The 17,269-nt window shown below is 39.3% G+C and overlaps 1 protein-coding gene across 1 annotated transcript in view; it reads left to right on the forward strand.

Annotated features, from left to right (window-relative positions):
* Positions 1-17,269, forward strand: part of Plcl2 (phospholipase C like 2) — a 183,553-nt gene that overhangs the window by 102,123 nt on the left and 64,161 nt on the right. The window contains exons 2-3 of the mRNA XM_046452872.2: positions 462-2,948; positions 5,358-5,561. Coding sequence (XP_046308828.1) covers positions 462-2,948; positions 5,358-5,561 — 2,691 coding nt within the window. The remainder of the gene's footprint in view (positions 1-461; positions 2,949-5,357; positions 5,562-17,269) is intronic.

The following is a 17,269-nucleotide window of genomic DNA, read 5'->3' on the forward strand; positions in this document are numbered from 1 at the left end:
ACACTGATGAAGGAGACATATCCCCTCTCAGGACCTGCTTCATGGAGTTGCTTCAAGACCTGTGCAATTGTACAAGCCCCACTCTCAGAAGGTCCCCATACTTGACTTAATGCTCTTCTGTTATCTTCTAGAAGGTCTTAATAATTTTTGAGTAGGACTCCTACATTTTCATTTCTCTCCAGGCCCTGAAAATTATGTAGCCAGTTCTATATACAGATTTCATTGTATGTTACTGAAATCATGTTCCTTGGCAAGAATGAATTGAAGGTATTTGATAATGATTTCTTATCTGTTGGTATTGGGCTGTAAACTCCAAGGCTACTTCTGAGCTTTAGAGGTGAATGAGTATCCTTCACCACAGGACCCAGAATAGGAAATCCTTATATTAAATTTTAATTAGTAATCCTGAACACAGACACCCATGTTTATGTTATTCTAATCCACTTTTTTTTCCCTCCCAGGATGGTACAAAACAGAAAAGGGAGCGGAAGAAGACTGTGTCGTTCAGCAGCATGCCCACTGAGAAGAAGATCAGCAGTGCGAGTGATTGCATCAATTCCATGGTCGAAGGTTCAGAACTCAAAAAGGTCCGCTCCAACTCTAGAATTTACCATAGGTATTTTTTACTAGATGCTGACATGCAGAGCTTGAGGTGGGAGCCATCGAAGAAGGATTCTGAGAAAGCCAAGATTGATATTAAATCCATCAAGGAAGTGAGAACAGGAAAAAATACAGACATATTCCGTAGCAATGGCATTTCTGACCAGATATCTGAAGATTGTGCATTTTCAGTCATATATGGAGAGAATTATGAGTCACTTGATTTGGTTGCCAACTCTGCAGATGTTGCAAACATCTGGGTCACGGGACTGCGGTACCTAATTTCTTATGGCAAACATACCCTCGATATGTTGGAAAGTAGCCAAGACAACATGAGGACTTCTTGGGTTTCACAAATGTTTAGTGAAATTGATGTAGACAACCTTGGACATATAACTCTGTGTAATGCTGTGCAATGTATCAGAAACCTCAATCCTGGTTTAAAAACGAGCAAAATTGAGCTCAAGTTCAAAGAGTTGCACAAATCAAAGGACAAAGGTGGCACAGAAGTCACAAAGGAAGAATTTATTGAGGTTTTTCATGAGCTTTGTACTAGACCTGAAATTTATTTCCTTTTAGTTCAGTTTTCAAGCAATAAAGAATTCCTTGATACCAAGGACCTTATGATGTTTCTTGAAGCAGAACAGGGTGTGGCACATATAAATGAGGAAATAAGCCTTGAAATTATTCACAAATATGAGCCATCCAAAGAGGGCCAGGACAAGGGCTGGCTGTCTATAGACGGGTTCACTAATTACCTTATGTCACCTGACTGTTATATTTTTGATCCAGAACATAAGAAGGTCTGTCAGGATATGAAGCAACCTCTGTCTCATTACTTTATAAACTCATCTCATAATACATATTTAATAGAGGATCAGTTCCGAGGTCCCTCTGACATCACAGGATATATTCGGGCTCTTAAAATGGGTTGCCGGAGTGTCGAATTAGATGTATGGGATGGGCCAGATAATGAACCCGTAATTTACACCGGCCACACTATGACCTCTCAGATAGTCTTCCGCAGTGTCATTGATATTATTAACAAGTATGCATTCTTTGCTTCAGAGTATCCTCTTATCTTGTGTTTAGAAAATCACTGTTCTATTAAACAACAGAAAGTAATGGTTCAACACATGAAGAAAATTTTGGGAGACAAGCTCTATACCACTTCACCCAATGTCGAGGAATCTTACCTACCATCCCCAGATGTTCTGAAAGGGAAGATACTAATCAAAGCCAAGAAGCTGTCCTCAAATTGCTCTGGAGTAGAAGGAGACGTTACTGATGAAGATGAAGGAGCAGAAATGTCTCAGAGGATAGGGAAGGAGAACGTGGAGCAACCCAGCAATGTGCCTGTGAAGCGATTTCAGCTTTGCAAAGAGCTGTCTGAACTGGTCAGCATCTGTAAGTCAGTTCAGTTCAAGGAATTTCAGGTGTCATTTCAGGTTCAGAAGTACTGGGAAGTCTGTTCCTTTAATGAAGTGCTTGCCAGCAAATATGCCAATGAAAATCCAGGGGACTTCGTAAATTATAACAAGCGTTTTCTTGCTAGGGTCTTTCCTAGTCCAATGAGAATCGACTCCAGTAACATGAACCCTCAAGATTTTTGGAAATGTGGTTGTCAAATCGTAGCCATGAACTTTCAGACTCCAGGGCTGATGATGGACTTGAATATTGGCTGGTTCAGGCAGAATGGAAACTGTGGCTATGTCCTTCGGCCGGCCATCATGCGGGAGGAGGTTTCCTTCTTCAGTGCCAACACGAAAGACTCTGTCCCGGGAGTCTCCCCTCAACTTCTTCACATTAAAATCATCAGTGGGCAGAACTTTCCAAAGCCCAAAGGATCAGGTGCCAAAGGTGATGTGGTGGACCCTTATGTCTATGTGGAAATCCATGGGATCCCTGCCGACTGTGCAGAACAAAGGACAAAAACAGTGCACCAGAATGGAGATGCACCCATTTTTGATGAGAGCTTTGAATTTCAAATCAACCTGCCTGAGCTGGCCATGGTGCGCTTCGTAGTGCTAGACGATGACTACATTGGGGATGAATTTATTGGTCAGTACACAATTCCCTTTGAATGTTTACAGACGGGCTACCGCCATGTCCCCCTGCAGTCCTTGACTGGAGAGGTTCTTGCTCATGCTTCTTTGTTTGTGCACGTGGCCATCACTAACCGAAGAGGAGGAGGGAAGCCTCATAAAAGGGGCCTTTCCGTGAGAAAAGGGAAGAAATCCAGGGAATATGCATCTCTGAGAACGTTGTGGATTAAAACTGTGGATGAGGTGTTCAAGAATGCCCAGCCCCCCATTCGGGATGCCACGGATCTGAGAGAGAACATGCAGGTACGTGCTCATGGTCAAGTGTTCACTCAATGGTTGTTCTGCTGAGTGCATGTCCACAGCTTAGGAACGTATTGGTCTTTTTTTTAATGAGTATATTTAATTTCAAATAATATGTAAATTTCAATTATTATTAGAAGGTTTGCCTCTAGTCTCATTTCTTATCATTTAAATTTCCAGAACTACAATTGTTCAAAATATAATGGTTAGAATAATCTAGTTTTGTTGCTTCGTTGCTCATCCCAGTTCCTGTTAAGGACTAATTCACAGTTCCTATTTTTTTCTAATAGTATGCATTGGAATCTGATGTTTCTTGGTTGTAACACAAGCATATGACCCCTCAAAACAAAAAGGGATATGGGTTACAGTAAAAGAGCCGTGCTCCTGGCCTTTCTCGTGGTGCTGCAGTGCTGGGAAGATAGTAGGCCCTTAAATGAGTCAGTGTGTTTGCATATTGACCCGTCTCTTGATTTTAGAGGCTTGCTAATTGTTTAAGTAAAAAACATGTGGTGTCTCTATTTATTGAAGTCGAAGGTACAAATGACCTCTGAAATATATAATAGCTGAAAGCAATCAGTTAGGAACAGTGTATTTAATTAAGCATGTCTACAAGCCTAACCATGTGGTTGAGCCTCTGTGTGAGTGATGCAGAAGTGGACAGCAAAGACCCGCCACACAGAGGTATCGACACTAGCCAGTCACAGTATGTTTGGTACCATGCGTGATAGGTGCTCTGTTTGGTCTGTTTATTTTTAAATGATTGTTATAAAAATGACATCAGCAGTAAACTCTGGTTCAGAAAATGTACTGTCTAAATGCTTTTCCCATCTACCAATTCTGCAGATTCTTCATGAAGAATAAGCCCTTCCTGTAATAGGGACATATATTTTCTTTCTCTCAAGGTAAAAGCATAACTGAGATGTGGAGGGCTTTCCCACTACTGAGGGTACAAGTGTTGGGTAAACCCTCAGCTCCAAGCAGGACACACTGTCCCTTGCCTGGTGGCTTCTGGAGTGTATGTGCCACAGAATTCCCCTGGGGACCTGCCAAAGCAAGAGCATCATCTTTTCCAGAGCCTGCATCTGCTCTGAATCCGACAGCCCAGTGGGTGGTGATATTTGATGGTTGCCTGCTGTCACGGGCAGTCTGGCCGCAAGCATGTAGCAGTGAACCAGAAGCCAGACCACCTGCCCTCAAGGGACTTGTCCTGTAGCTAGGGGTGGGCGTTGGAAGGGGAAACAAACAGTAAGTACATGAATATACAAATAGGACAACTGCAGATGCTGTGAGTGCTATGAAGAAAATAAAACAGAGAGGTATGCTGGAATGATCAGACTCTACTTTATATATCACAATAATGATTTATTTTTATTCAGTCATATCAAAGTGATTTTGAGTGAAATTACTTATAGTTTAAAACATGAGTCTGTTTCCTCCTCCATAACATGGCTTGTTGAGAGGATTAAATGAGGTAATGTGTAATACATATGCCCAGTATAGCCTAGACTTTGGAAATGCTCAAAGAATGCCAGCTCCTGACATTTTACAGTGTTGAGGGTTTTCTTTAATGGATATTTTAATGAGATGCCTCTGGTGATTAGAACACAAGAGAGACGCTGTTGTGATGGTCTATGCCTGTAGTCCCAGCCATTTGGGAAGCTAAGGCAGGAGGATTGCAAATTTGAGTCTAGCCAGGGCAATTTAGTGAGACCCTGTTTAAAAACAAAGGGGGAAAAAAAAAAAAACAAGGACTGGGAATGTAGCTCAGAGGTAGACTGCTCCTAGGTTCAATCCCCAGTACCGCCATGTGGGGGAGTGGTTTGTGGGGTGGGGTGAGGGTTACAGTGGAGAAGGGCAGGGGAGTTGCCGTGGAGATGCTAAAAAGGGAAAGGCTAGGGGAACCAGGACCCCTGCTGGGCAGACCCTGCAGTGAACAGCAGCTTCTTCAAAGGTCCTGTAAATTTGGAAACTTGGTATAAACAGGTGATATTTCTTTCCTTTCCTTTTTGGGTGGCTGGTGTATTTGATACTTGTTTCAAACCGGATTTGATTATTTTTTTTTCTTAATCTTTACCTTTTCCATATGCAGAGGCCATTCTTTTTATTTGCTCATACTTGCATATAAATATTGCACTATTGTGAACTTTGATCTGAAAAAAGGCTTTGACCTTTGGAAGAATTCAACTTATTTACATTTTCAATACTTTTGATAAATTAGTATTACAATTGTCTGTAACCGTATTTACTTAGGAAAATAGTTATTTTTTCCAAGCATAAATAATTATTAGCCAATTCTATCATAACATTGCCAATAACTTTTATACTAGGTTCCAATATAACCAGTTATATCAAGTATAATATCCAGGAGAAATTAATTAATTACCAAGTGCCTCCTTTCTTGCCCTTTGACAGAATGCAGTGGTGTCCTTCAAGGAGCTGTGTGGCCTGTCCTCAGTGGCCAATCTCATGCAGTGCATGCTGGCGGTGTCTCCCCGCTTTCTGGGGCCTGATAACAACCCCCTGGTGGTCCTGAATCTCAGCGAGCCATATCCCACGATGGAGTTACAGGGCATCGTGCCAGAAGTTCTGAAGAAGATTGTAACGACTTATGACATGGTGAGTGGTGTTTGTCCCATCGTGTAGGCTGGTGCCAGAGATGTCTTTAGACAACATGCCATATGTCCTGAGGAGCTCTTGCTGAAGTGTGCGTTTTTATTTCATGCTTCGTTTGTCTGTGTCGGAGAAGTAACTCCCCTAGCCTTGCTGTAATGGAAAGAGTTTAATGTTTTGTTATTGTTTTAGAAAGCAGGATTCATTCAGAGAATTACTTGCTCACTTGCTTCAGTTGGATTAAACATGAGTTAGCTTCTCAAGAACTATGTCTGAATTGATTTCTAAAGGATGCCTTATTTTCTACATATATGTCGTAAAGAATTTTATCTCCTCTTGTAACCATCTATTGATTTCTTTTGTTTTCATATCTCAACCTAGTGAAGATGAGAAATTTAAATTAAAAAATAAACTTGGAATACCAGAAGGGGCAGGTGCTGCATCTCATTATTCTACTGCATGATGGTTTCCTTCTTGCAGCAGCTGCTCTGAGACACCTGTGTTTGTCATCAGCTTAATGTTAATGAGGTATCCTCAGGACACCTAGAATATTACATTTTTGCACTTAAGGTCTGTCTTATATTTTCTTTTTTTTTAAATTTTTTTTAGTTGTTGATAGATCTTTATTTTTATTTATTTATATGTGGTGCTGAGAATCGAACCCAGTGCCTCACACATGCCAGGCAAATGCATTACCGCTGAGCCCCAGCCCCAGCCCTAGTTCTGTCTTGTATTTTCTTAATTGCATTTCACTGTTTTTGTCCTTTATGATTTATCATAACTCTATGAGAGAATTTAATGGGCGAATAGCACCTATTTCAGACTCACGATGTAGTTAAAGTGATCAGAACTCACTGTGTATACTGGTAGTGTCTTGTCAGCATGTCAGGGTTAAGCATAGGACACTCCCCTTCCAGATAGGCCAGTTTGACATCCTTTACCATTCAGGGTAGTTGGGGGTAAAATTCTCATCCACCACCTCCTCCACTCTAGAAGCCCAAGCTAAGGCCACAGAGCACTAGGCTTTCTCTGATGTAGCTTACAGTGCTCAAGGACCAAACAAGATTGGCATCATATATCTACACTGAAACGTTTTTTGAAAACATTTTTGACTGTTTTCATAAATTGGTCTGAAAGTGGTAGATTAGAGAGATTTATGAAATTAAAGGGAAAATTAAAAACACTTCAGGTCAGCATTTTCCACACTATTCTGAGGAACCTTGGTTCTTTAGGATGTTAGTAAATACCACATGGGGAGATGGTTCCATGATGAAGTACTTCAGGGAAATACTAGTCTGAACAAAACTGATCAGATACCATTCTTATAGGATTTCTCGGAGCCTTATCTTTCCTGGCACACTGTGCTCCAAGAGGGCAGTGGACATGGATAGTTATCTTTCCTGGCACACTGTGCTCCAAGAGGGCAGTGGACATGGATAGAGCACTCCCTATTTCACATGTTGGCTTGACCAATAGACTCCTGTTTCCAAAAACAAAAGTTCTGAAGAACACATTTTGGGAAATGCTTCTTTAATCTTTGAGTAAGTCGGGAAGTACAAGCCAGAAGAATGTAATTGTTTTAAGCAATTTATTAGTTTATTACCTCCTAAAAAGGTGATTTCAAAGCTATTTCCCCATGTTCCTGTGAAGCAGGCACACATCGTAGTGGCTGCTCATATCCTCTGCTATTTCTAGCTCAGACTTCGTGGAAACACAAGAGATGTGAGGGACTGAACACTGGACACCGTGGCAAACTACAGGGAGAGTCACCCACCCTGGAGAAAGTAGGAAGACTAGGGTTAGGTATGTCTGATAACCCTTGAGTGATGCTGGGTGCCAGAGGGCTACAAAGATGAGCATGAATGGCCTCTGTCTGGGAGCCAGCCAGTCCACTAGAAAATGATGGAGGAAGGACAGAATTGCCATAATAGGCTCATGCTGGGATTTCTTGGGAATAGGGAAAATGGAAAGATAGGAAAAAGAGATTAAAAATGGAGAAATTTGAAGTAATTTGCCACACTGTGAGCTAGACTATGCAGTTAGTTGCTGATTCCAGGTTTTATGGGAAGATGCCAGAGAGAAGTAGCTGATGTTTATAAGTGAATGCCTTTATTTATTTATTTATTTTAATTGGTGCTGGAGATCAAACCGAGGGCTTTGCATATGTTCAACAAATACTTTATCACTGAGCTACACCACAACTCTGTAAATGCTTTTCTAGCTTGAGCCACAAATAAAAATCATAAACCTACTTCATTGATCATTTCAGTGATAGTCATATAGTAACGTTTCTTCACTTTAAGGTTTTTGACAGGGACTTCCTGACAGCGGAGTGGGGGTCACCATGTAGGTGATGACATGGTTGACTGGCGCTGAGTGTAGATCAGAGTAGAGTTGAAAGCCTGGCTGAACTCTTAGGGTCTCCTTAAAGCTCTTTAAGGACACAGAGACTGCCACAGCACCCACAACTATATTTGGCACAGGAATTGCTCAATGTCTCCTGCCCCTTCCTCTTCCTGGACTAGTAGATGACAACACTTATTGCATAACTCTTATTTGCATCTAACTATATTTGTGTTATTCTAGAAGGAATAAGCTTGTTTAAAAGTTTTAAATTGTGAGACTATTCTTTTCTCATGTTTAATTGAAATAGCTGTGCTGCTTGATACTCCATGGTTTATAGATTTGTTTTGTTTTTAATTCCTTCTGGTAAACTTATGTTATAAAATATTTAAAATTAAGTTCAAATTATTGCTGCAGCAATATTATAACTCTTAGAATATTTTATGGACTTTTTTAGTGACTTAATAGTTTCTCACCTTATGACAATTAATTAAAGCTAGCTAGAATAGGGAAAACGTTGATGGGAAATGTATTATGGTCGTGGACAGTCTGTAACTTTAAATATAGCTCTTTATTTTTTATAGTGTTATATTGAGCTTGGCCCAAAATTAACCTTAGGAGAAAGATCTTATTTCTTTGTTGACTTCCCATTTATAATTTGAAGACTTCAAATGAGAAGTAAGAGTGGGTTGAGAAATCCCTGTCCAGAGCGCCTGTGTTGTTGTGTGTCTGTGCTGCTGACGCTGGTCCTGCTGAGGACAGTACTGTGCTGGCTCCCATGGATGAGCAGGTGTGTATTGCTGCCATCCAGACTGAGATTGCTTCTCAGTTTATACACTCTGGATAATGAAATGGAGTGTCATAAATGTGCCAGTTTCTTTTTGAAAAGGGGGAATGCAGATCATGAACAGAGAGCAGTGTGGAAGCCAGCAATGAGGCCAGAAAGGCAGACCCATGCACACAGTGTGGCTGCACATCCCAGTTTTCCTAGGATGGGTCTTGTTCATATATACCTGTTGTTCTAGAATAATTGTTAATCATTCTCTTGTTGTCTCTTGAAAATATTCCTATTCAGAAGAAAAGGAAAGAAAATTAATCTTTAAAACTTTTAACTATCCCTATTCAGATGGTCAGTTGTGTTGTCACCTACCCATTGACCCTAGATTGTTCTTATGTCTCCTGTGATTACCACCAATAGGCAGACTTTCAAAAGTCCTGATTGTGGTTTTACCCTATTTGTGATGTCCCCCATGATGTTGCCATGGAGTGGAAAAGAGCTTCATGTTAGTGGAGGTTTACTGGGTAGACTGGGCCTTTAAATGGCACTTCCTTGTCTCCATGGTCCTGGTGTCCGTAAGTACCTCATCCCATTTCTTAGGGACTAAACCTATGAGGATTCAGCTTATTCCTCTAGGTCATCTGGACTCCTCCAGTCTACCCTCCCTGATTCTTAATGGAAAAGATCCTTGAGTCCCTTTATTCAAACCTAATATTTTCAACAGATGGGGAATGACTTCCAGTTATTGATCAGTATTGCAATATACCATATACATTATTATGTCATACATTATGACCAGATCAGAGAGTTGGCTTTTTTACTTAAATAATTGATTTGGTTTAGTTAAGATATCATATTGGTTTCTTCTGAAGTGGAATATAGTAAAAAATTGAATTTGTTTATTTTAACAAAGCATATAAAATAAGTAATACTTGCATTTTCCTTTTTAAATATATATATATTTTAGTTGTAGATGGACACAGTTCCTATATTTATTTTTATATGGTGCAGAGGATCAAACCCAGTACCTCACATGTAGGCAAGTACTCTACTACTGAGCTACAACCCTGGCCCAAACATTTGCATTTTCATTGGTGAAATCTACGCTTATTTATAAACTCTTATCACATGCAAGGTCCTGAGCACTCATCCAACAACACATATTTACTGAGTACCTACTGTGTACCAGGACCTGCATACTCTGTATAATGTACAGTTTTCTTAAGGATGGATCAGTACTGTGTTTCAAATGCACCCCTATCCTCATCAATATAAGAGATCCAGTTCACCATCTTTTGAAACTGAAATTATTTTTACCAACCTTTTCTTGTTGATGACAGTGAGAAGTCAGCGCTCTAGCTATCTTTGTTTATTAGATCCAGATTTACCATCTGCTTTAGACTTGAATTAATAAAATTTTTATGAGGTCCATACTAACACATGGGGACCAAGGAGTCAGCATTCTTGCTCTATAGAGAGAAAACATTGGGAATATAAAGGTTTTGTGAAGTATTATATATTTTTTTAAAGTTTTTGCAACTTTTTTGATTTTGTTAGTTTTTCTATGATATGAAATATGCTTTGATCAATGTAATGAAATTGAAGATGAAGTTGTAGGTAGTGAAAAAGCAAGAAAAAGAAAAAGTAAAGATGATGAAAGCCAGTGCTGTCTTGCAGGCATATGGTGGTTCACACACTGTGGCAGACTCTTGGGCAGCCCCTACCTGTTTGGAGGTTTTACACAAATTCATTCTTATCACCACTGTTCCTTTGTTTCTACTTTCCATTTGCAATTAATTTGTTTTGATCATTTCCTTGCAACTTAACAAAAATCTTGGTTTTAATTACCTTCAGGTTTAATTAAGACAGCATACTCTGAGGAACCCATTTATCTAGTACAGAACGGTAATTTTTTTTTTTTTAAGGGAGGAACAAGATGCTTTGTCTAAGAGGATATAATTTGCACTCTGTTTTTGTGTAAGTTGCTGAGTAGTCTCTTCTAACACATAACTTTAAATATTTTTTAACTAAAACAAGGTTCTTTAAATAAAATATGTGAAATGAAGACTGTTTCTTACACAGAAATGTTGGCAATAGGCAAGTGGCATTAGGAACATTCTGTTTTGTGTTGGTGGTATGGTTTCATGTACTTTTTCTAGCCACTGCTTAATGCAGTAAGGAGATAAATCACACTTCATAATTAATGGAGCCTGTTGGTCTGGACCAAGCCAGAGATGATCTGCAATAAGGTTACTATTGATCCCCGTCTCCTTTGTGGCTCCTTTTATCACTCTCCTGACTCAAAACTTGACATTAAAAGCTTCTTTTAATTGGAGGTGTCAACTTTACCAACTTTTATAACTGTGGAAAAAAGGTCAGATAGAATATTATGCTTTGGGATAAGATTGAGCTAAAAAAAAAAAAAGAAGGAAGGTAAGAAATGGAGGGAGGAAGAGAGGGAGCAGTGGTGGAGAGCAAGGGAAGGAGGGATGGAGAGAGGATGAGAGAATGCATCCTGTAGAAGGAAGATCAGAAATCCAAGGGCTATAGATCAATTTGTTAACTAGAGATATTCAGTAAATGTTTGCAAAAGAATTCTCTCTAAAATCATCAAAATAATACAGCTGAGCTACTCCAGAATGGTTTCAGTTGCTAATGGAAAAGAAAGAAACATTAAAAAGGTAGAGTGTGATGATGGTATCATTTTATCATCAGGTCAGATGGAGCAGGCTGCCACAGGGTAACCAGTAGCAGGGAGGTTTGGAAATTTTTTAAAGGTGGTGCTTCTAGGCTGCACGATGGTGATTACAAGGTATTATTTCCAATCCAGTTTTTCTATCTTTACATGTCTTCTGGGAAACCATTGAAGAACACATATTTTAAAAGTATTCGTACACATGCACACATACATCAGATATGTAAGTAAGGAACAACTGGGGAAGACTAGAATTTGGGGGGCTGGCAGTCCTCTTGAAAAAGAGACTTCATCATGTAGTAGTTTTTGACAGATAAGTTTGATACCTCTCCAAGAGGACAGCAGTGAAAACCTTGATGGAATTCACAGTTTGTCAGATGGTGTCCCCAGAGAAGATATGCTCAGTAGTACTAGTTGAACATCCATAATCCATAGTCCATATCTGCATGCGCCAAAATCCATCCTGTCAGTGCTCAAAAAGTTTCAGATTTGGAGACAGTTCAGATTTTCAGATTAGGGATGTTTCATAGGTGAAATCTATGCAATTTTTTTTTTCTTTTTTGGTGGTGGTAGTGATTGAACTTGGGGCCTTGCATGTATGAAGCAAGTATTCCACCGCTGAGCTGCACTCACAGCTCCTCTGTTTTAGATCCAAATCTGAAACACTTCTGGTTCCAGGTATTTTGCATAAGGGATAGTCAGCCTGTGTGAAGCAAGCCACTGTATTGTCTGACTCACCCTCAGCCTGATTTGAAATGTCTAAGTAAACTAGGAACCAGTAGTTGGGTGCTGTCCAACCATTATCGTGAATAAGAAATGGGAGCCTGCTGTTGGCACATTTTCTTAGGTAGATTTCATGTGAGCCAAGGCTACCTGGAAAACAGTTGCAGGGCACTGTTTTGGGGTCGTGTATTCCGTAAGGTCTCCACTGTTTTATTTCTCTGTAGAGAGCCTTTGTATTGCCTTTTAAGGGGGCATATTTTCCAACATTTTGTTTCCCTGAATCTGATAGAAAACAGCTATGGAATTTATTTGAAACCTAAAACTCAAGAAAAGTCAGAGAATTTCTTCCTAAACTTATGCTTTATGCAAAATAACACTACTACATTTTTAATAAAACTAAGATTGCTGAAGTACTGTAGTCTTTTTTTAAATGAAAAAGCAGAGAAATTGCTTCCTATCAAATTCCACAGTGAATATTAGATTTTGCTCTTGTATAATTCCTTCAAAATCTATTTTTGATGTTCTTTCTGTCTCTCTTTCTCTTTTTCTGTCTTTCTCTCAATAGTGGGAATTGAACCCGGAGATGGTTTACCACTGAGTTATATCTCTAGACTTTTTTATTTTGGGACAGTTTTGCTAAATTGCTGAGGGTCTTGCCTTGTTGCCCAGGCTGGCCTTGAACTTCAGATCCTCCTGCCTTGGCCTCCTGAATCACTGGAATTATAGGCATGGAATAGCACCACCAACTATGACTTCTCTTCTTTATCAGATGTGTCTTGTGTTTGTTTCTGCAGTGTCTGAAGGCACATCCAGAGTTGTTTGCTAAGTTCTCTTTTTTCTCTCTCCAGGACACTACAGGAAAGGACTTGATATGACTTTGCAATCCTGTACTTTATGGGTAATACATATATTTCTTTTTGGTCAGCCATATGCACTGGCAGTTTTTCAAAGCTGTGAGGAGGCCTTGAGCTTCTTTACCCCAGTTTATTCAGTGATCCCTTGGTCTCTGCTAGATGCTAAGCTGCCGTCTTCCCATCTCTGGGGTCCTTACTCTAGTACCACCCTTCATCACCTTCTGCCTGTGTGATGGTTTGAGTTCAAACTTTACACTCCACCCAGGTGAAAGACAAAACATAGCTATCTTATCTCTCTTAGGAGGTAGGTATTTCTAAATTTCTGTTCTGTTTGGCAAGCTAGATCTGCATTAATTTACATTGCCCCTTTGGACTGCAGGCTCAGCTCCTTAGGTGCAGCAAGCAGTCTCAGTCTTCCTCTTCTTTTTCTGTTGGCTCTACTGTGGCTGTCTGGAGAAGGTGGGGTTGCATGAGTCTTCTTTTTGTGTCCTTGTCAACCTGCCCTGGAAAGCTGGCTGTCTTCCCCTCTTCCCCTCCACCCCCATCTTGGCATGAGACAGGCCTTGTGGTGGAGCTAAGGGCCTCTGCGTCACACACACTGCGAGAGGTGGGCTTCCAGCTTTCTTTCCACTGCGTCTTCCCTCCTCTGCTCTGGAAGTTGTGCACCCCTTGCCTTGCCTTTGTGGGCAGAAGGGAAATCTCCTCACCCTAGGGGCTAAAACTGCATGATCTATGGGCTGTTTCTTCATATGTGAAGATAACTAAGAAAATAGTTTCTTCTTGATATATCCTGGCTTTTAAGGCTATAATTTTGGTAGGAATCTGGGTGAGTAAAAATCAAGTTGAATCTTTAAAATTGAGAAATGTCTTTGTGTTTGTAAGTTACTCATTTGTCACCTAAGCTCCAAGACTCATCCTTTGAATGAGTGGAAAGCTCCCTGGACAACATGCTTTATAAAATATGCCAACCTGTATGAAAATAAATATCCTTTTTACACTATTGCCGTTGAACCTCGGTGATTGCTGAAGCACCTGCCTTGCAGCCTTCCCCTTCCTGCAGCTCAGCTTCTGAATTCCCCTAAAGACATTCTCCTTGAAATTTCATATAGAGGAAGGCCTGGGTGTTTCAGGGAGGAGCCAGAAGAAAGAGTGAGAAGTGAAGGTGTCAAGATGTAGGCCAACTAGGATTAGATTATCATCATTGAGAGAAATAGAGCCAATTGCTTTTTAGTACCTGACTGTGGTTGTCAGGTAAGTGACATTTTTCTTAGAGCATCTGGGGAAAGTATCATACCTTTGGTGCATTTGGATTGATGAAGAATTTGTATAAAGCCTAATAATTGCCAAGAAGGGGGAAAAAAGAAGCTGGTGATAACAGGATTAACTGAAAATGTGTGCCTCATGCCTATATTCTTCTAGCAATTGAATCTTTCCAACACAAAAATTTTTTATTTGCCATTAGAAATAAACATCAAAAACTACAAGTAATATACAACCCTTAAAAAAAAAGAGATTTTTACAGCATCCAGAATCTGTGTGCTATCTCAAAGTTTGTAATTATTCTTGTAGTGTCTGCAAAATGGTATTGTCTCTGCAAAATGGTATTGTCTCTGCATCCAGATTTGTGAATTGTGATTTTCCTCTTTGTGGAAATTTTTTTCAAACAGAAAAGCAATGATCAAGAAAACAAATATCCTAATTGCCTTGTAGTGTACAGTAATTTGTGTATCTTTACTTGTGGTGTTTCTGAGTTCCCTATCCTTTCAGAGTGACAAAAATGAAGACTAGCTGGCCTAGAACATGCAATTCAGAGCTCATGAATCATCCAGCCTGTTTCTTCATTGTGTTTGGGGGCTACCTGGCTCCCTGTTACCTTAGACCCAGAGGAGAGCCATGTCCCTTTTTGATACTCCTACCTATGCTGTTGGCACAAAGGTGGTTGTGCCAGTACTTGCTGGCTTCTTTGAAAGAGAAATCGATGTATTCATCTTTATAAGCTTGTAGAGGCCTGTGATAGAAACCTTGGAGCTCCCCAAATGGGCTCCATTTCAAAACACCAAGCACTGTCTGGTCCACACTAAATGGCAGGACCCATGAAGTGTACCTTCACTGTTTAATTGTCCTAATAGATTGACTTCTAACCAGGCGGGGAGGGGTGAAACCCATGGTACCTACATTTGGCACCAGAGGACGACGTAGAATTCAGGATGCTTTATAGCCAGTTAATGGAGATATTTTGCCTGAATGATTATTTTATCAGTGCTGGCTTCAAAGTGTGATCTACAATTAACTAATACGAATTACACGCATTGGTACTTTTTAGAAATACTTGTCTTTTGTCAGATTCACCAAAAGGATGAATCATTGACTTATTCCATTGTCTCATCATTGTCCACGTTTAGGTTAGAGTTTAGAGAACACATAAGTTTTAGTCATAAAAATCATATTATTTATTTATTTATTTGTTTATTTATTTAGATTTTCTGTATCATACCCTGACTTCATAAATCTAAGGTCCATTCATTGGGGATTGATCTAATCCATTGCCACCTCTTCTTGTGTGGTTTAGAGCTACATGTGCTTTTTCATTTAGAAGTTCAGCAGTGCTGGAAAGATTGAAGTTACATCAGATACTTCTGTAAAAACCATTAGTGGTCGTACATAGATTTATGTACGGGATGATGGACATGTACTTTGTAGACAAGCAGTCACATTTTGGAGGACAGCTCTTTAAGGAATGAAATAATTTGGATGGAGTGTTACTTATAAAAATGAAGTTATTGAAATAACCAGATTATATGGCAAATCATCTATTTCAGAATTGTTTTTGAGTCAGTGTAATTGCTGACACCTTCTCAGGCCACTTTCTGGCATCCTTTTTGGGCAAGGGGGCAGAACTAATTTTTGACTACATTACCTATTTCCCTGGTCATGACTTGAAAAACATTTTTTTTTAATTTAAAAAGGCTGTTTTCCATAGTCTTTTAAGAATTATTATTATTAGAGCTTTATGGTTATACATAGTAGTTGGATTCCTCATGACGAACTCATATAATGGAAATCAATTTTGGTTCATGATCCTCCTTTTCCCTCCCATCCTTCTTCCTCTACTAGCCTTCCTTTCACTTGTATATTAATTTACATTTGATTGTTTTTTTATGTAAATCTTATCTTCTGTTCCCCCTTTCCTTTATTTTACTCTAGTTTCTGCAATGAGGAAAACATTTGACCTTTGAGTTTCTGAGTTTGGCTTATTTTACTTAGTGTGATATTCTGTATTTCCATCCATTTACTATCAAGTACCATAACTTCATTCTTTTAAATTGCTGATTGGAATATCATTTATTTATACACACACACATATACATACATACATACACACACACACACACACATATACATATATACACATACATATATATATATATATATATATATATATATATACACACATATATATGTATGTATATACACACACACACACACATATATATATATATATATATATATATATATATATATATATATAGTGGTGTATATATATTTTTTCCCTTAATCTATTGACAGGTAATCTGGGTTGATTCCATAGTGTAGCTATTGGGAATTGTGCTGCTGTAAACATTGAAGTGCAACCTTTTGGATAACAAGGGAGTGACTTTTATTCACAGTCAAATGTATTACTATAAAAAACATGTAGTACTTTAATAAAGCTCTGAAGCCCATATTTTGTTGATAGGTTTCATTTGACCTCAAGTTCATAAGAGAAATGAAATAGAGCCTTGCCTGTGGGTTCTTTGTTTCTCAGTTTCACTTGAGTGTGAAGACTCGTCCTCACCCTCACCCTCACCCTCACCCTTACCCTCACCCCAACCAGCCTTCTCAAAGCAGCATCCTGGCTGGTGACTCCCTTCCGCATGCTCACTGGTCTCCAGTGGGGTCTGTGGGAACCACCACTGTACTCTGTTTTGATGGCACCTGTTTCTCACCCTTTTCACTTGTATTCCCCCAGATCACTGAAAAATAACTGCCACTCCCACTGCTGTAGTAGTCACCTTTAATAGCAGAAAGCTGGTTTGACTGCCAGAAGAATTTATCAGGAATAAAAATAGCATTTAATAATGGTTTTAAAGTCTTTTCTAACTTAATTAGGGCATTTTTAAATCCTGTCCCATAACAAAATTACCCTCACAGTAAACTCAGTGGGTGGACAATATGATGTATTAAGAGTTCAGTTTAACTCTACAAGCTTAATTACTAATTAGCTTAAAATAGTATCTTAAGAAGTTTAAAACATTAGTATTAGCAAATCTTTAGGGCTAAA

Source organism: Marmota monax, unplaced genomic scaffold (assembly GCF_021218885.2).
Source record: "Marmota monax isolate L192 unplaced genomic scaffold, Marmota_monax_Labrador192_F-V1.1 WCK01_AAM20220418_F8-fsc00042, whole genome shotgun sequence".
Taxonomy (NCBI): Eukaryota; Metazoa; Chordata; class Mammalia; order Rodentia; family Sciuridae; genus Marmota; species Marmota monax.